The following is a 21,169-nucleotide window of genomic DNA, read 5'->3' as shown; positions in this document are numbered from 1 at the left end:
AGGAGCTCAATAGAAATCAGAAACAAGTGAATAAGTCGTAATAGGAGTGGACCACACTTACTAGAACTTGTGACAACCTGTACATTGTATTTATTCAATCACTTTACCTTCGTTCTTATCATCTTTGTAATCATTACTGTACTGTACTGTGACCATTAGGATGCCTCCAGTACATATCAACTGGGATCGACCCATGCTAGGCTTATGCCTCTGGGATACCACCCATAAACACATGAAATAGGGATCGACCCATGCTAGGCTTATGCCCCTGGGATACCACCCGATAAGAGAGAACTCCCATCACTTAGTTCAATTAATCTTTGAGATTGTTATTTCGGTCGCCTCCACATTTTTAATACTTTGAAACAATGATACATCAATAGGAACCAAGTAATAGACCTTCTATACAATAACGATGTAATAAAGACTCATTGGTACATCAACAATGTGTTTCAGAATCATCAATATCACAACAATGAAATAAGAGGCTTTTGGTATATCAATGAAACATTTTGACACTTTATAGAATGGAAACAACTTCGTTGGTAACGTAGAACAATACATGTTTTTGGACAACCTCGGAATCTTACTTGATGGAACATTGGTGTTTTCATGCCCAAGAACATTGTTAGAGTATGCTTTACATACCTCGTTGTAGATTCAGATACCAATTCAACACAACTTCCCGCCTTTACAAATCACTTATCTACAATGAAATGTTTGGCATCTAGTATTAGCAACCCAACACCACAATTCTCTTCCATAATTCCATACTACCAATATTTGCAAAACATTCCAAAAACCAACTGGAACAATAGGTTTATGTGTGTATATATATATAATCATCATTTCAATACCACATCATCAATACCACATCATCACCCCAAATTCCTTCACAATTTAACATAATCCAACCATGCACAAGAATAATCCAACATCATTTCCAATCATCTTTCAACAACAATCAAATAACATACTTCTTATGCTCACATGCATATATATATACATATCCATATAAATAACACCAACATAATTTACATCCTTACCAAAAAATGGCCCTTTTAATTTCGAAGTCCTGTTGGCACAAATAAGGGGTGCTTCTCGAAGCCCTTGAGACGGTGAACACAACTACGGAATCAATTTGGATTTTCTACGGTTGAATCACAAGATAATTGGAGTTGAAATTTGGCTAGGGTTTCTTAGTTTCAATAAATTGATGATAATTGATGGATATGAGACTAATTCTATGTATATAATGACCAATTTTCGTCCATGAGGTGATGGAAAATGACCATGTTGCCCTTAAAAATTTAAGTAAATCCGAATCTGTTCATGGTGGACTGTTTTGATAGGCTAAAGTAAATCGGCCATAACTCTTTCCTCCGATATCGGATTTGGGTAAAATTGGTATCGTTAGAAAGATAATTCAAAGGTCTTTCATTTGATATAAATTAGGACACACAGTTCGTCCTGTACAAGTAGTTATGATCATTTGAAGTTGACCCTAAAAATCTGTTTTGAGAGGCTGAAGTAAAACGAGTATAACTACTTACTCAGATGTTGGATTTGGATGAAACCAATTGCATTGGAAAGAAGACTCAAAGATCTTTCTTTTGATATGTGGTAGCTCTCCCAGTTCATTATATTGAGGGAGTTATGATCATTCAAATTTGACCCAAAAAACTGGCAGGCCTCAGTAGTTTTCCTGCACATTTACTGTTCACATCCCGGCCACCGTTTTAAAGTTTCGAACATGCTCGCTTATATCCGAAACTTATCCGTTTTTGGAAATCTTTATATCGTTGGAAAGCTTATTCAATAACCTTCGTAAGGAACCATCGACGGGAAAATTCTGGTATAAATAAAGTCGATTCCTATACACCTATAATCAAACTATACACTTGAAACCATCTCAAAATAATCAATACTCATACTTAAACTCATATATACCTAACTTAGGATCAATACATATACTCCAACACATATAACAATGACTAATGCACGTAATTAAGTACGGGGTGTTACATTATAGCTTCAAAGACAAGACATGTCATCCACATCACTTGAACCACTAGGTTCATTAGGAGTGAATAAACTATCTTCAAACAAGACATTGTACCTAAAGAGTGAATGATCTAACCGACGGACAAATTTGGAACTTTCACTCTCTAAGGAATCATTATCAAGTTTCAAATATATGTCAAGCACATGATTAACCCTATGAGCCAAATAAACATTAGAATCTTTACAACAACATAGGCTCACGGGTTCACTCCCTTTTTCTTGACCAACATCTTCAAATTCTTTACTCACTTAAGATTCATTAATCACATCACACATATCCTCAAATGGTGGGCAAGTTTTACTCATAAGTTGGGCAACACAATTTTCACACGACGATGTACTTTCATTCAACATAATAGCTTCAACACTAGGTGGACACAAATCGATCTTACTAGAAGAGTCGATTCGGTCATCTATAGGATCAACTAGTGTATCCACTCGCACAACATGTACATCATCCACAAGTGACAAAGAATTAATATATTCATATGTAGGTAAGTTACTAATCATACTCAACAACTTATAAGCCTCGCGATCATTATTCATATGCACCAAAGTGTTAGAGTTAACTATTTTACCTTGACATTCATGAGTATGTTCATCTTTACCTTGGTGTAAGAGTCCTTCACAAGCTTGGGCAGCAACTTCCTCCAGGAAGCTCTTATCGCAAGGTGTTTAGACAATTGGATTTTGTGGGAAGAGTTTGGGTAGCAATTGGCGTATAATTTCAATGTGCCGTTTCATATCTTCAATATTATCATCGATGCGATCAAATGTGGCATTGAAATTATGGGAAGCCATTGTACCTAACAAAAATATACAACAAAATAAAACAAATAAACTTGTTAGATCAAAAAAGTCTCACCATACTCTCACTCTCGGTTTTGCCTCGCACTTGGTTTCACAAGTGTTGAAAGCCGGCTTGTACTTCATGAGAGATTAGGGTCGGGCCTACTCTTATTCGGAATGGATTTTTATTTGAAACTCAAAAGAAATCTTGTAGGACTTGAGTCAAGAATTAACAAAGAATTCAAAACGATAAAGGCACACAACAAACGTAAACACGAACAAGCGGACACAAAACTAACTTACAAGCTAGTAGGAGATTACTAGGTTGTCAATTAGTGTTCGAACCAACAAACGAAACCAAGAGACAATAAAATGAAACTAAGAAATCTAAAATTTGAGCTTAATTATGTTGCATGAACAGTAAAATGTGATGATGTGGCAGCCACGTAATTGGTCACGGTCCCCGCACAATTTTTGTTGTCCAATTTCAAGTCTTGGTCAATTTTTCAATTTGGACTTTGGTGGAATTTGTTTAAGGAGGAAAATTCAAACAAGTTTGTAGCCCCTTTTCAATTTCAAGTTTTCAATACTTAGAATTGCTTGTCCTTTCTCCTCAAAATATGGAATTTGGTTTCCCTTAAATCATGAAAAGTTGGTTGAGAAGTGATGTAAAGTCTTTTGGTGGTTGGGGGTCTTTCAAGACTAACAATTACTTACTTTTTTTTCCTTCACCTTTTAAGATATATCACTCACTTTATGTATTAACAAAAGGTGAAGGTGCTGAAGACTTTAAGAACAACAACAACCACACCAAGAACAATAACAACAACAATTCCAACGGCCAACTCCGATCCACAATAAAAATTCTACCAACACACGGTTCAAGCCTTTAGTGTTGTATTTTTGGTTTTAGCAAGAGATGAAGGTTGTGATGAACTTCAAGAACAACAACAACAATCACCCCAAGAACAACAACTAAATCCACATGTCCAAGAATAACAGCAACCAAGTGGCCAAAATAGTCCACCGTAACAATGTTCAACACAATCGGCCAAGTCCTTGTTCACAATAACAACATCAACATTTAAATCTCAAACTTAGATATAGACTCCATGTGTTAGTGAAGAACAAAACTAACACTAGAAACACTCAAGACAAGTACAAATGTCGGTCAATACACAAAAAGAACACAATTTTGGCCAAGACACAAAAATGGACAGATTGTTCTTTTTTTTGGAATTTTCAGTTTTCACAATATTTTTTTTTCAACTAACAAGCCCAAGATTAATCTTGTGGGAACAAGATCAAGCCACATTTTAATAGCAAATGATACAATAAAGACTTGAAAATGCAAGAAAAGGAACAAACACCAAAATAATCCACAAGTTCAAAGAACCGAGGACCCCTTTGATGACCACTCTCGGATTCAACAAATACAACAAGAATACAAGATAACAATGGTGTATTTCACACCAAAACATCCAACAACACAACAATAACGTGAAGAACAAGATGAAAAACAATAACACAAGTTTCAGATTCAATAAAGGACCCAAAACAGTCCACTACACAAGATAACAATAACAAAAGTAAAGATACAAAATGAGACATATATTATTACAAGGCCTAAGAACTAGGGTGTGTATTAAACTAGGGTGTGTATTAAACACCTAAAACCTTAGAAACATGTAATAATAAAACCTACACTCTTCGTGGAAACAAGAGGGGCCTCAATCTCCCAAGCACCTAATGTTCCAAGCCAAGAACAAACAACACAAGTGATTCCACACTTGGTGTTAACCTAATTTTGGGGTTGCCTCTTAGAGAAGAGAGGACTTGTGTTACAAAGTGTTACACACTAAATATCATCAATAACTAATGAATGAAAACCTAAGTGGTTCTATATATAGTATATTACAAAATGGAACTCAAAAATGACCAAAAGACCCTTTAACGAGTGGGCGCCCATCAAGTGTAATATGTTGCCTGATTTTTAGTGCATTTAGGTCCTCTTTCGCACTTCAATTGCGCACACAAAGTCTTGGATCCAACATATGCCCTCATGAGTCCATCTACATGATCGTACTTGTATCAAAAAGGCAACTGAACCCTTTCCATGTGCTTCAACCGTTGCACCATTTCCCACCCTAACTTTTGCTTTAAGTGATTTGTCAAGTGTATGAAAAATGAACTCATTATATGACGTACGACTCGTACACCCACTGTCTAGGAACCATTTGGATTGGTTGGTTGTGTTTTCTTCATGAGTAGCCATAAACAAGTTTTCTTCCTTTTCTGACTCTTTAGTGAAATTTGCCTTCTAAACATGGTATTGTTGTGGTTGATCCTGCTAGTCCCTATAATTCTTCTCAAAATGACCCATTTTTCTACAAAAAATACATTAACAATCTTTTTCTTGATGATTGGTTCTTTTATAGTGGACACAAGGTGGAAACTTTCCTTTCTATGAAGATTCTATCCAAGGCTTTCTCTTTGCTACTTTATCTCTTTCCATCCTCCTATTGTCCTTCACAAGTTGCTTAGATGATTGGTTCTTTTACAGTGGACGCAAGGTAAAAACTTTTCTTTCTATGAAGATTCCATCCATGGCTTTCTCTTTGCTATTTTATCTCTTTCTATCCTCTTATTGTCCTTCACAGGTTGCTTCCCTTTGTGCTTTTCTTAAAATTCCACTTCTTCATCTCTTATACTTGTTCTTTGTTCTTGGGCTTACAACTTTCTAATCAGATCTACGACGGATAAAGTCTTCAAATCACAAGATTCCTTTATTGCTGAAATCTTGGACTCAAACCTTGCTAATAAGCTTATCATCGTCTTTTCCACCACCTTTGAATCTGGAAAAGTTTCACCAAATAATGTTATCTTATTTACAATCTCTAGAAGTTTGGCAGAGTACTCTTTCACAGTATCTCCTTCTTTCATCCTTAATATCTCAAATTCTCTTTTGAGAGTTAAGAGTTTAGCAGTTTTCACTCTGTCACTTCCATTGAACTCCTCTTTTAACTTCTCCCATGCTTTTTTAGGTACCTCAGAAGCCATTATTCTTGTGAAAATCACATCAAAAAGTGTTGAATGAAGACAAGTGAGAGACTATGGTTTCTTGGACTTTGCATCTTCATAATTCTTATTTGTGTAACAGTTGGATTTGGTCCAAGTTGAAGGGGGTCATTTTCACTTTCAATTGCTTCCCATAGACTTAGAGCTTTAAGATAAGCCTTTATCTTTATCATCCATATGTGATAATTTTCTCATGTAAACATAATAGGGTCTGCACCCAAGTAGTTGTTGGATGCCATTGTACTGTTGTTCGGCTCTCTCAACTTAGAAGAACTGAAGAAAAACTTATCTTTAAGCCTTCACAGATCCCTCAAGAAGAATGACTCTTGATACCAATGTTAGAATTTGGAGCTAAAGAGAAGGAAAAGGATAAAAGGCATCAGAAACTTTTTCATTCATTCATTCATTCATTATCAACATCTTACAAAAGACTATACTTATAGCTACATAAGTCTTACAAGACACACTTCACATAATATCTTACATGACACACTTCACAAAATAAGGACTACCATTTATTTTAAAACACTAAACATAATATTTAAAAGAAACTATTAGACAAAAGATTATTTAGAAAAATCGAAAAATCTCATATTCTAATAAATTAGACCTGATCGTATAAAAGATTCTCTTTAAGCGAACACGGAACCTATCCTCTGTATTGAACTAACCAGTGTCGGCCTAAGGGTGAAGCAACTAAAGCCATGGCTTTAGCCACCCAAATAAAAGTCCTCATATTTTTATTAATATTTAATATTATATAATATATATTACAGAATTAGTATCATCTATATATATATATAAAAGCAAAACTAAAAGTAAGACAAGATGCCATGTGGCAAGCGATTAAAAAGCTACATGGTAATTTTTAGGACATAACAAATAATGTTGTAATAAAAATTTTAAATTAAAAAATATCAAATATTTGAATTTGAAAATGTATTATCCTTTTTAGAAGAAAAAAATTATTAACTTAAAATAAAAAAGTATGGTTAAAGAGTTCTAAATAAAGCCTAACTATTCATAACTTATCCTTTTCAATATTATAAAATATATTTTAATCCTCTATATATATAAAAGCAAAACAATATCAAGACAAGATGCCACGTGTCAAGCTATTAAAATAGCCATGTGGCAATTTTTAGGACATAACTTAATAATGTTGTAATAATAATGTATTAAAAAATTTAAAATATTTGAATTTGAAAATATATTATTCTTTAATTAAAAAAAGATTTCATTAGTTTAAAAATAGAAATTCATGGTCGAAGAGTTTTGAATGAACTTTTACTCTTTCATTTTATCTCTTTAAAAATTCAAATAAATATTATAAAATTATCTAAATATAATTTATGTAAATATTAAATAAAAGTTTAAAATATAATAATAATATTAATAATAAATAATAACAGTAAAATTAGGAGTAGTAGTGAGCAGCAGCAGCAGCAACAACAACAACAACATATAATACAAACAGTAATAGGAGTAGTAGGAGTAGTATTTAAAGTTTTTGAATTAAAGAATATTAAATATTTAAATTCAACAATATTAAGGTTTTAGAAGAAGAAATATGTTCATTTATTTTAAACTAGGAACCTAAAATTAAATAGTTCTAACAAACTCTTACTATTTTATAAACTTATCCTTTACAAATATTAGTTGAAATATATTTAAATATTAAATTAAAAATAAATATTAATCTAATAATAATAATAATAAATATAATAGTAATAGTAATAATAGTAATAGTAGTAGGTGGTCTATACAAATATATTTGAATATATTCTATAAAAATAAAAATTAAAAGATACAAAATTTGTGAATAATTTATAAAACAACTCGAAATAATTTATAATTTGTGAGTAATATCCTGAATTTATGAAATTTGAAATTTTGAATCCGTCTGTGTTAATAGTAGGTAGATTCGAATTGTATCGATTTGGTATTTATAGAAATTTTAATTTTTACTTAGTAGGCGTTTATTACTATTATTACTTAACTTCTCCTATATATACTTCTACAATTATAATACATAGGATGAAGCATATTTTATTACTATTATTACTATTACTATTATTATTATTGATAAATAAAAATAATATATATTTGTGGTGTATAAACTTATCCTTACTTGCGATTATTTTAAAGTTGAAAATATAAATTAGAATTTAATAATTAAATTCAACGTATATATCTACTTGAAATACCTTTATATATTTAAGTTTTCAATTGATTTTTATATATAAAAAAAAAAGGAAGATAGAAAAGAAAAGAACAGAAAATTTTTTCAAATAAAAAAAGTGAAAAAAAAGGTAAACTACTAAAAGATAATTCAGAGATTGTTAGTTTTAAATTAAAAATAATTATAAAATAAAACTATAAATTGAAAATAGTTAGTTATCACACTAGAGAGTTCTAATTGGACTCTTATTGCTGTTTAACCAATCATATAAAATGTTTTCTTTTTTTGTGAATTTCAATTGGATATAAAATATCTTCTTAAAGATAAATTAATTTTTTTAAAAAAATAATATTAGATATATTTATTCCATATATATCAAATTTATATCAATAAGCAAGACAAGAAGCCACGTGGCAAAATATTAAAAAGCCACGTGGCAATTTTTAGGAAATAACTTAATAATGTTGTAATAATAATCTATTAAAATATTATAACCAATAACCAATAACCAATATTATTCTTTATTTTTTAAAAAGATTTCGTTAGCTTAAAAATAGTAGTATTTACCGTAGCAGTAGATTATTTTTGAATCCATAGCATAATAATAAAAATAGTATAAGATAATAATAACAAGAAAAAAATAATAGTACGTATATATATACAAATATTAGTAGTAGCGATAGTAGTAATATATTATATTTTAATACATTTGATAAAATTCTAAATGAAAGATAGTATACATCACATTTTAGATTGTAGAATTAGTGTTAAATTTTGAATTTCAAATAGAAGTTACAGATTCTGTTAAATATTGAAAACAAACTCTATACTATATAAAGTTGAATTTGAACCAACTAAAAGATGAATTTGAATTTGAATTTAAATGATAAAAAATATTAAAATTTTAAAATATTAGGCTTTTTAAATAAAAAAAAAATGATTCTCATTAACTTTAAACTAGAAATCTATAGTTAAAGAGTCCTAAATAAACTCAAACTATTTCATAATAATAATAATAATAATAATAATAATAATAATAGTAGTAGGAGGAGGAGGAGGAGGAGTAATACATATATAATAGTAGTTGTTAGCAGTAGATTATTTTTGAATCAATAGCATAATAATAACAATACTATAATATAATAATAATAATAAAAAAAAATAGTAGTATGTATATATATACTAATAGTAGTAAAAGTGGTAGTAGTATTATATTATATTTTAATACATTTGATCAAATTTTAAAAGAAGGATAAAATATAATAATAATAATAATAATAATAATAATAATAATAATAATAATAATAATAATAATAATCTCATTGGTTTCAAATTATTATCTCAATTCAAATATATACATTATTAGATAGATATACATCACATTTAAAAAAAAAAAAAAGGATAAACAAGAACAATAACAAACTAAATCTTTTTAAACAAATTAAGATAAAGATAAAATTGTTGAAGATTAGATTGTTGAATTGGTGTTAAATTTTGAATTTTAAATAGAAGTTACAGATTCCGTTAAATAGTGAAAACAAACTCTATACTAGATAAAGTTGAATTTAAATGATAACAAATAATTAAATTTGAAAATATTAGGCTTTTAAATAAATAAAAAAGATTCTCATTAACTTTAAACTAGAAATCTATAGTTAAAGAGTCCTAAATAAACACTAATTATTTAATAATAATAATAATAATAATAATAATAATAATAATATAGTAGTAGTAATTCTTATATAATAGTAGTTGTTAGCAGTAGATTATTTTTGAATTCATAGCATAATAATAACAATAGTATAATATAATAATAATAATAATAATAATAATAATAATAATAATAATAATAAAATAGTAGTACGTATATATATACACTAATAGTAGTAAAAGCGGTAGTAGTTATATATTATATTTTAATACATTTGATCAAATTTTAAATGAAAGATAAAATATAATAATAATAATAATAATAATAATAATAATAATAATAATAATAATAATAATAATAATCTGATTGGTTTCAAATTATTATCTCAGTTCAAATATATACATTATTAGGTAAATATACATCACATTTGAAAAAAAGGATAAACAAGAATAATAACAAACTAAATCTTTTTTAACAAATTAAGATAAAGATAAAATTTGCTGAATATTAGATTGTTGAATTGGTGTTAAATTTTGAATTTTAAATAGAAGTTACAAATTTCATTAAATATTGAAAACAAACTCTATACTAAATAAAGTTGAATTTGAACTAACTAAAAGATAAATTTGAATTTAAATGATAAAAAATATTTAAATTTGAAAATATTATGCTTTTTAAATTAAAAAAAAGGACTCTCATTAACATTAAACTAGAAATCTATAGTTAAAGAGTCCTAAATAAACTCTAACTATAATAATAATAATAATAATAATAATAAAAATAATAATAATAATTATAATAATAATATAGTAGTAGTAGTAGTAATACATATATAATAGTAGTTGTTAGCAGTAGATATTTTTGAATTCATAGCATAATAATAACAATAGTATAATATAATAATAATAATAATAATAATAATAATAATAATAATAATAATAATTAAAAAAAAATAGTAGTACGTATATAAATACACTAATAGTAGTAAAAGCGGTAGTAGTTATATATTATATTTTAATACATTTGATCAAATTTTAAATGAAGGATAAAATGTAATAATAATAATAATAATAATAATAATAATAATAATAATAATAATAACAACAACAACAATCTCATTGGTTTCAAATTATTATCTCAGTTCAAATATATACATTATTAGGTAAATATATATCACATTTTAAAAAATAAGGATAAAATAGAATATTAACAAACTAACCGTTTTTTAACAAATTATTCTGATATTTGAAATTTGAATTTTGAATGAAATCTGAATTGGAATTGGATTCTACGTTCTTAGCCTCTTTTATATATACTCCTACATCATGAGTTTTATTAGTGAATTTGCTTACTACATTCTTTAAAGATTTTATTTTAAAAATTATTTTTGATTTAACATTCTTCTTTTTTATATGCAAGAAGGATTTGATTTCTTCATCTTCAACTTTCTCTGTTATTGTAAACTTGTAAACGAAAAGGAACAAGTCTACATCCATTCGCCTCTTATTCAAATGGTAACACATTTCAAGAAGATAAGGAGAAAAAAAATCGATAATAATTGAAACTTTGGTAAGCAAAGGATTTACAGGTAAACGGACTTTGAATTAATACAATTTTTATTGTTTAATTTATGAAGAAATCTTCTTGAGAGTTTATTCTAACTTTTAATGATAATTTTATTGTTATTGTTGACTTGCAGAAGAGACAAAGAAGACCGAAAGGAAGAAAATAAAAGATAAGTGTAGAGTAGAGTTTTCCGTTTTGTTGATATAGTTGGCAAGCTTAAATTTTCAAAATTTCTGTTTGATATTCTTCTTCTTCTTTCTTTTAAATATTGTTTTATTTCACAATTTTTCTATATTTAATTCAATTTTATGCAATTTATGATTGTCTGATTTTATCTTAGACAATCGTAAAATTGAAACATGACATTCCATAATGAAAAGTTTAGAAAAAATAGTTTAATATTATCCGCGCATCACGCGGGTTCGTATACTAGTATTAAATAATTATAATAGTAATAATAATAATAATAATAATAATCTCTATGTATAATATTTGAGAATAAAAATACATTTTTCTTTTAAAAGGAAAAAAAAATCATTTGCTTAAAAATAAAATCTCATTTGAATTTTTAACTAAAAATGCTTAAGTTAATAACTTATCAATTTACCACTTAGTTAAAAATAATAATTAAAAACTTACGTTTAGCTATTCTACTTTACATTCATTTTGGATGAAAAGTTATTTATAGAATAAAAATAATTTATTTTTTTAAAAAAAAAAGAGCATGAAAGAAAAGGATAAAATAAGAAAATGACCAAATTAAAGAAAAATTATTATTTAACCTAAACCAACTTAAATCCCTTACTCACGTAAACTCTTCATTCCCTATTTCCCCATTTTCCTCGAGCAATTATCATGCTCTATTTTTGTAGAAGAAAAATAGCCTTTTTATATTATAAATTTTAATATAATTTTAATTTTAATGTATTTGACAGCAACTAATTCAATAAAAATTTCAATAATTATTTTGGGCAAAGTTCATGTTCTTATTATTATTGTATGTTATATTATTTATTTTAATAAAATTTAATTTTAAAGATAATTTTTTTAAACAAAATACTTTTAGATAAAGATAGAGTGTGTTGAAAATTAGTTAGTTGAAGTTGTGATAAACTTTTGGATTTTGAATTTGAATTGGAAGTAACAAATTTTTCTAGAATTTGAATAAAAACACAAACTTTATACTAGATAAAGGCATAATTTCAACTAACCTTTCCTATATAAACTCATTTTTCAATCAAATTTGCTTCTTAGTTCATTCTCTACTTTTTTTTCTTTGAGCTTATTCTTTGATTCTCCAATCAAATTCATTTATTGATATATAATATTCATGGCTTCCATATGCTTTTATTATTATATTTGTGTCCAATTTGCTTACTATTCAAAACTTAAGTTTAGATTATTTGATTATAATTTGCTAACAATTTGTATTGTTTGGACGTGAAGAATTGGATCAATGATTGTCATGAAATATTTTTATATATTGAACGTTGACCTCTTTTTTTTTTTTTTATTGTGCTAGGTTGCTTGGGTTAATAAATATTTTTTATTATTAAATAAAAGGTTGGTTTCATATATACCTATTTTTGAATAATCAATAAAATTTGAAAATGACAGCGTAGAGTCAAAAATCTGGAAAGGAATAACAGAAGAAGCATAAGGTAATTACATATGCAGATCGCATGGATACTTTGTCTTTTTTCTTTCAAAAATCAACCGTTTAAATCTATTAGTTTGTCTTGCTAAATTTTTTCCTTTATAGTGCATTTCTTTTAAAAAATATTTTTCACAAACACATATGTCATTATTAAGTTTTAAATTTAAATTAAAGTTGAATTGAAACTAATGTAATATGTTTCCATTTTTTTAAAAAGAAAAATAATTCATTTCGTTAACATAAAAGAAAGAAAAGACAAAGTATGCTAGAATTTTATATTTTTAAATATATAAATTGTCTTTTTTTTTTATCAAAATATTTTCTATGGATATATTATTGAATTTGAATTCAAAATTAAACTTAAATTAGGATAAATCAATTTTTTTTAAATTCGCTTTGTTAATGTAAAAGAAAGAAAAAGAACATCAAAGAAAAGGATATATATATATGTTATTGAATTTGAATTTAAATTTGTAGACATTAAGATATTTATAAAGATCCGTGAAAATATGACGTTTAGTGGAACATTGCAATTAAAATTTTCTTATAAGATTTATTTTAATTTTTAAAAAAGTGTTTCAATAATTAAAATAAATTATGTAGGGGATCGGGGTTAGGAGTAGGTGGGGTAAAAAAAAAAAAATTCTCTAGGGATTTTGGGTTGGGTCGGGGGGTGAGTGGACAAGGAAAAAGTTTTAACAAATTTTTTCCTTTAGGGGTTTTGCATGGGAGTGGGGGTGAGGAAAAAGTTTAAACAAAAAGTTAAATAAGTTAAAAAGGTACTTCCTCCGTTTCACAACAAGTGAATTATTGGAGTAATTTTAGTATTTCAAAATAAGTGAATGATTCGCAATTCAAGGTAGATGTTGAGATTTTTTCCCAAATTTACCCTCCATTAAATGTGCATTAAAAATGATGTATCATGTGTCTTTTACTTTTTGAAGAGGGTAAAAAATAAAAAAAATATGATAAATTTATGTCTTTGCTTTTTTTTTTTTAACATGTGTGCCAAAATCCAATAATTAACTCATTGTGGAATGGAGGGAGTATAAAATTTGGCTGGGGGAGGGAGGGGGGGGGGTAATGGTGGTAGATAAAATGTGGGGGATGGGTGGGGGATTTGATTGGGAGATGGGGGTGGGGGTATTTTGATAGTAGAATGAGACCTTTTATTGGAATTAATTTAATAGATATAACAATAAATATAATTAAAATATTTAAAAATAATAATCATGAAACTAAACAATAGAACAAAGAGTAAAATTTAAAAGAAAATAATAAATATGTTCTTACTTTTTCAATTGAGAGTTGTAAAATTTAAAATTTGGAATAAAAATTTTTGTAATTGATACAATTAAGTACTTTAAGTGTTTGAAAATGAATTGAAAGATCTTTTTTTAAAAATAAAGTGTAATTAACTGTTAAAGTTGAATTGATAGACCTAAAAAAAAATGAAATTCTAAATGAAAAATAAGAATATTATTATACATCTTAATTGATTAAAAATATAAAAGTAAAAGACCAGCAAAAAAAATAACAATTATTTAATATTTCATATTTTATGAATTTTAAAAATCAATCAATGGAATATGATTCAAAAATTTATTCATATGGTTCTTTTTATATCAAAATATCTAAAATAATTAAAATTATGATTAATTATTATATATAAGTTGTAATTTTACTATTAATAATTATTTTAATATTTCAATGATTTTTGAACTAGTTAACGTGATATAACAAAAATTGATTAATTTTATAATTTCAAAATAAACAAGCTAATATTTTCTTAATGAATATTTTTTATAAAAATACTGTGCATCGCGCGGGTACCTATACTAGTTATTTCTTAAAAAGAATAACATTTATTCTTGTCTTTTGGGTATTTTATAGAGTTTATTTAGAAACAATTAGATATTATTTAAATAAATATTTCTTCTGTCTCAATTTATATGTTTCTTTGCCCCATCAGTTAATTTGACTAATTTTTGAAGCTAAATAGGATTAGATCAATACAATATTTTAAAACCTAGGCGTTCAAAAACTAACATCAAGTTCAAAAACTATATAATAAATACTAACATGTAGCCACATGAATAGTTAATATACATTTAAAATGACATGTACACCATCACTATAAAACAAAAAGAAAAAAAAAAACGAATAAACATATTTATAATTTTATCAATTAAATTTAAGAGTCTCTTCTTAAAGTAAGGCTTTAGGCCAGACTTCTTAAACTAACTTGGCGATTGAATCAGAAGACACATTTGATTGTGAATTCCCATGTGGAAGCCATATTATGTACACGTGTGTTTGGTTTAGGATTGACTATTTCTGCCATTGTACTCCACCCAAGCTCCTATTGATTAGCATTTGTAAAGTCAAGCTGCTGAGTATGTCGTATTCTACAAGTTTAATGCCAACATGGTTGCCATGTGATCTCTTCTTTCTTTCTTTCTTTTCTTGTGTGTCACTAATTGAAAGGCTAATTAACAGTAGGAATTTCCATAGATGTACAGTTTACGCGCGTGGATATACAGCACTGTGATTAGTGTGATGTCAACGACAGAGCGCAGGCCCAACTAGGTCGGGCCAAAGAGCTAGAAGGACCGACAAACTTCTAAAGAAGACATGTGACACCTTAAGTGAATCTCACATTAGAATTTAGAATAGGATAAGAAAAAGTGAAGAGCTTTGTAAGACATATATAGCACAAGTTCACATGGTACACACATTGTTGACCTAACGAGCATGGATAGCATAATTGGTGCTACACCTATACCCTGAGCTATATGAACTATGGTGATAACTTGAATGGATCGTATGGAGCACAAAAGGATGGGCTTCCGCATATGGATGATAGCTTGGAGCCCGGAACAAGCCAAGCAAGGAGCTCCCTTCCAACTTTGGCGAGGCCCATGCCAATTTGGCGTCACAATGCACACTTTGGAGATGGATGTGGTTCAAGCCAAGTTTGGCGAGCATCAAGCCAAGCTTGGCGAATCATAAGAGCCTTGGGAAATAAAGAGCACACTTGGGCAATGCCGAGCTCACACAAGAGCCATTAGCGATGCAAAGAGTCATTTAGGCGATGGCATGGAATCTACTTGGGCGATGCCAACTCACTTAGGCGGCAAGAAGGGCCCTAAAATAGCCACTTTGAGCTATTTTTGATAAGGCAACAACTATATAAATAGTTTCCTTAGCTATTTATTTCCTTAGATGATGTTGAATTGAGAATTGTCTTTTGAATGACTTGTAGCTTCTTAATTGCTTGTAGTTTTGGGTGGATTGCCAATTAAGTAGATAAATCTATTTTGTGAAATCTAAGTAGTGCTATTAAGTGGATTCCTAATAGTTTAGGTGGAGCTATTAGGGGTGGATTCTGTTAATTGTTCTTTTAACTTCTTTTGCTTGATTAATCATATAGATTTATCTATACATGGATTCAATTGGTTTCTCTTCTTTTTAATTGAGGGATTATTGTATAGAGCCCCTTGTTGCCCATAAACTCGACTGATTAGCCTTAATCCACATATCCTTTTTGTTTATTTCACTCTGCGTTGTTTTGGCTCTAGTATAGCGATTAGAATCGTTATCAGTGATGGCATAGCCAACGGAAAAATCTGTGAGGCCTGTTGGGCAGAAGCGGAGAACACACGCCATTGATTTAGGTAATGTCAGCAGAGTGCTTTGTGGTTACTGTTTCTCATTGTCAACGGGAAAAGTCGTGAAGTAATAAAAGATCTAAACAGCTTAGGAAGGCAATTGTAGAGCCCCTCATGGCAAGGAATTAACATACTTTTGGCTCATTGGGAATACAAGCACCACAAAAACGCCAAAAATGGATGGATGCCTTGACAATAGTTATAATAACACCAAAAGAGATATTTTCTGAAAGCATTATCTTTGTATAGTGTTCTACTCTAAACTGTGCTATCTTTACATCCCGGTGCACTAAAGTTCCCGCTATATATGCACAGGGCCCTATGCCAGAACTATTTTACTGTCCAATATTCATGAAACTGTTCGGTTTCGTGCTTCATGCATGGATTAATTCAGCAGAATAATGACCAGCCATTGTTGAATCCCTGATTATTTATTTTGCAGTGGAAGGAAAAAATAATATCAGGATACCATGGCTGATATCTTAAGACATTTCTCAATATATTTCAAGTGTTGAATTCTGGATAGAATGAAAAGGTTTGTAGTATTTCATCATAAGCTTACTCTACTTATCAGTACCAAAAACCACTAAAATTAGGTTATATTTACCAGGATCAATACATCAATATTCCACCAAAGAGGATCTATCCAACTCATCACGAATCATCGGCCATCAGATAGAAAGGATTCTGCTACAGATGAAGAGCGGGAATGTGCATTAATCGAAGAACATGGATATGACTTGATAAAATCATCAAAACCTCCAGGATGGTTAAATGTTAAGCCAGCAGATGAAATACCAAGAGCTGATAACTCTGGCAAGGCCACAACACCATCCAAGAACAACAAATTTTGCCTCATGGTTGGCCTAAGTGAAGGCTCTGAATGAGAGCAGAACAAGCCTAGACTTAAGACCAACTCCACTTGCCCTGGAACAAAATCAGTACCTAGGTTTGGATCAACAGCCTCGAGAATATTACCTCTACTCCAGCACGAGAACACCCAATCGACCAAAATCAGATCATCACCGTCTTGTCTTGGCTGTATCGGCCTCTTACCACAGGCAACTTCAAGCAGGAAAGCACCAAAGGAAAAAACATCGCTACTAGGTGTCGCCCTGCCAGTTCTAGTATGCTCCGGGGCAAGGTAACCAAGTGTACCAACGACACGAGTAGATTGAGGATCGGTCCCATGACCATATAGCCTCGCGAGTCCAAAGTCTCCTAACCTGCCATTTAGTTCACCATCTAACAAGACATTACTTGCTTTAATATCCCTATGAACCACTACGTGGTCACATTCTTCGTGCAAGAAAAATAGTCCTGCTGCTATACCTCTGATGACTCTGAATCTTTGGGTCCAATCGAGGGTGAATCTTGGTTGGTCATACAAATACTTGTCTAGACTTCCATTAGACATGTATTCATAAACCAAAAGTAACTCCCCTTTTCGCCTACAATAACCCAAAAGTGGTACTACGTTCCTGTGTTGCATACGACCTATGCTTACAATCTCTGAAACAAATTCCTTCATCCCTTGTCTTGATTCATGAGATATCTTCTTTACAGCTATCTCAAGTTTTGTAATCGGCATCACTCCTTTGTAAACTTTACCAAACCCTCCTGCTCCCAATACCTCTTTTTCTCTGAATCCCTTAGTGGCCTTGTACAAATCTTTATAATTGAACCTTTGTGGTCTATACTCACGTTCCCAATCTTCAACAAGTTGTTCATACTTCTTCCTTCTAACATAATAAACCACCACTGAGGTTGCAACAATAACTGAAACCAAAGACATTACTGGCAAACCAATCGTTACAAATCTTGATGTCCGTTTGCCCTCAAGACGAGGAAGTTTAGGAAGTTGAGAAAGTTCTTGAGCTTTCCCATCTATCTTGAAGCTCCATCCCAAGATATAATGATTTGTTGGGACTGAACCAGTTGATGATGAAAAACCAACATACATAGTCTGATAAAAAATTGGTGAAAGATCACATTTCAAAGACAAAAGTGGCCTAACTGGTTTTTTTCCCATAAGTAATGGAGCTACTGTTACATTAATGTGCTTACTACTGCCATCATAATCCACCCACACTTGCATTGGCTGGCCACTAACTAGAGTCATGTCATGAAACAAGCTAGTATCATCATCATCAAAATAACCTGTTGTGTGATTTGCTAAAGATTTCAATCCATTTATATCAATTCCAACATGATTGTCATTCATATCATCGAAATCTGCGCTGTAGATTGTATCAAGCTCAACTCCTACAATATGATTTGAACTATCCCCATTATTGGCTGAGTTAAAAAGGCCAAGATAGTGGTTTGCTAAAGCCCTCCTAATTCCTCTCTGTGGCGCGATAACAAAAGCCAATCCGTGACCATCCAAAGGTCGATAATCAGACCTTATGGCGAAAACAAAGGTTGTGGAGAAAGAAAATACAGTGGTACCATTAGGTGAATTCTTGAAATGAATTGCATTTGGATAGAAAGCATGGCCTTGATCTTGTGTTTTAGAATCTGTTAACAACAAAAGACCATTGGATGTGAGATTAGCAATGCCATCCAAGACAATATTCCTTGGCTGGAATCCATTGTAAATGAATTCATCAACTTCACAACAAGCTGGTGCAAAATCAACTAAGAAGAGAGAAACTAGCATGACAAGGTTGAACAACATTGGCAATTTTCTTTGATTGAGAGAAAATATTGATTTGATTCTACTGAGAAAATATAATAATTGAACAAAATGTACAAGAGTATATGTCCAAGTCAAGAATAGTACATGCCAAGTTGTCTCAAGTCATATTAAGTGGCCCATCATACTAAAATTTGGACTAAATGGGAGGAAAGGTCTATATTTTCAATTACGGGTGTTTATTGGGAGATTCCATCTTGATTTGATTTATTGATTTGATTTATTGATTATCAGTTTGTAAAAAAATTGGACTACATCAGAAGAATGGTTCGTCTACATCTGTAACTACAGTTAATTTCTCTATTGTTCAGTGTTGACCGAAAGTTTTATGGTTGCTATAGTGAGATTTGTTATATATATATACTGATATTTGATGTTTTGATCTAATTTTAACTGTTATAAATTATAAAAGAATATGAATGTTAAAAAAAAAAGAAGCAAAGTTCAGTAGCATTTTCTTATGAAGTTATGATAATAACTGATGACACTAGTTAAATACATTTTTTTCATCGTAATTAGATATTTGTATATGAAAGTTATCATGTGCATGACATTGGATGATGATTACCATAAATATTTTGATATTTCATTTATTTTATGCATAATATATTTTCTTACATAATAGATGAGTATGGTTATTACAGAGATAAAATTTTACAAACAACGTACTGTTATAATAAATATTGTTATAGATGGAATGTTATTATAAATATCAAATGATGTTTACAGTTTAATTTGGAGGAAAAATAATTAATACTAAGGGTAAAAAACGAAAAAAAAAAATTGTCTTGTCTTGATTAATAAAAAATGACAAGTAAAACGAAAAATCAAATTAAAAAAATTGGAGCGAGTAAAATTAGACGGAGGGAGTATCTTTTATAGTATTTCCTTATTTGAAAAATAAATGCGTTTGAATTTTCATAAATTATGAATTGATGATGGATGTGTTTGATGTCAACCACTCAACTAATATGGAGCACAAAATATTAACTATCAAATTTAATGTAGGCAAGTGGCAGAAATTTAATTCATGTGCAGTGCTGTTCTCATGGTTGGTGGAATTATTTATGAAGCAGTTTCCTTGTAATACTCAAATAATAAATATCCAAAAACATTGATATGTTTACAAAATTAAAATATCTTTAATTTTATTTTAGCTTTTGAGAAAATTATTTAGTTTATAAAATACAGGTCATGAAAAGTACTACACCAAAAAATAAATTAATTAAAACTGTTATAAATATACCATATATATATAGTGAATGTCTATTTTACCTATAATATATAGTGGATACTTACTTTACCATATATTGTGTATGCTTATTTATGGAAAAATTACAAATCCCAAGGTTAGTTTTTTCCTATAAATAATGTAATTCATCGTTCAAGAGAAATAAGAATTACTCTCTCTATTCTCTCTACTCTTCTTCTTTATTTTTTTATTAGTTTACAACACGTTATCAGCACGACTCTCTAATTAATTAAAATATGGTTCGATGACACGAGACTTCACCACAGGTAAGTACCAAATTAGAGAGATCATCTGTCCATAATGTTTGAATGTATAGTTTTGATGTGAAAGGGGGAAAAAAAAAAAAAAAGAGTTGCTGTATTAATAGATCAATGCATTTTGAGAGAAATTCCTTTCTCTTTGTGTGTTCATAAACCATATATAAACTTACATATATTAAAAGATTAACGCCTTTATTTTCCTACCCTACGGTATTAATTTTATTCATACTAACACATATTCTTTCATGTTTACTTTATGGATTGTTTTGTTAGCACAGGAACACAATTTATGTAGTTTTAA

The 21,169-nt window shown here is 29.4% G+C and overlaps 1 protein-coding gene across 2 annotated transcripts; it reads right to left on the bottom strand.

Annotated features, from left to right (window-relative positions):
- Positions 1–17,136: 17,136 nt before the first annotated feature.
- LOC107845641 (L-type lectin-domain containing receptor kinase IV.1) lies at positions 17,137–19,512 on the bottom strand. 2 transcript variants are annotated; one of them, XM_016690071.2, is made up of 2 exons: positions 17,637–19,512; positions 17,137–17,417 (listed from the first exon to the last, which is right to left on the bottom strand). In XM_016690071.2, exons 1-2 carry the CDS (start codon positions 19,336–19,338, stop codon positions 17,320–17,322), a joined length of 1,800 nt encoding a protein of 599 aa, XP_016545557.1. In that variant the 5' UTR covers positions 19,339–19,512; the 3' UTR covers positions 17,137–17,319. The 2 variants fall into 2 exon arrangements, with proteins under 2 accessions (XP_016545557.1, XP_016545556.1); XM_016690070.2 differs by having other exon boundaries at positions 17,137–19,503.
- Positions 19,513–21,169: the final 1,657 nt, after the last annotated feature.

The sequence above is a fragment of the Capsicum annuum genome, chromosome 10 (assembly GCF_002878395.1).
Source record: "Capsicum annuum cultivar UCD-10X-F1 chromosome 10, UCD10Xv1.1, whole genome shotgun sequence".
Taxonomy (NCBI): domain Eukaryota; kingdom Viridiplantae; phylum Streptophyta; class Magnoliopsida; order Solanales; family Solanaceae; genus Capsicum; species Capsicum annuum.
The sequence above is the reverse complement of the archived record's forward strand: the minus strand, read 5'-3'. Positions and strand labels throughout refer to the sequence as shown.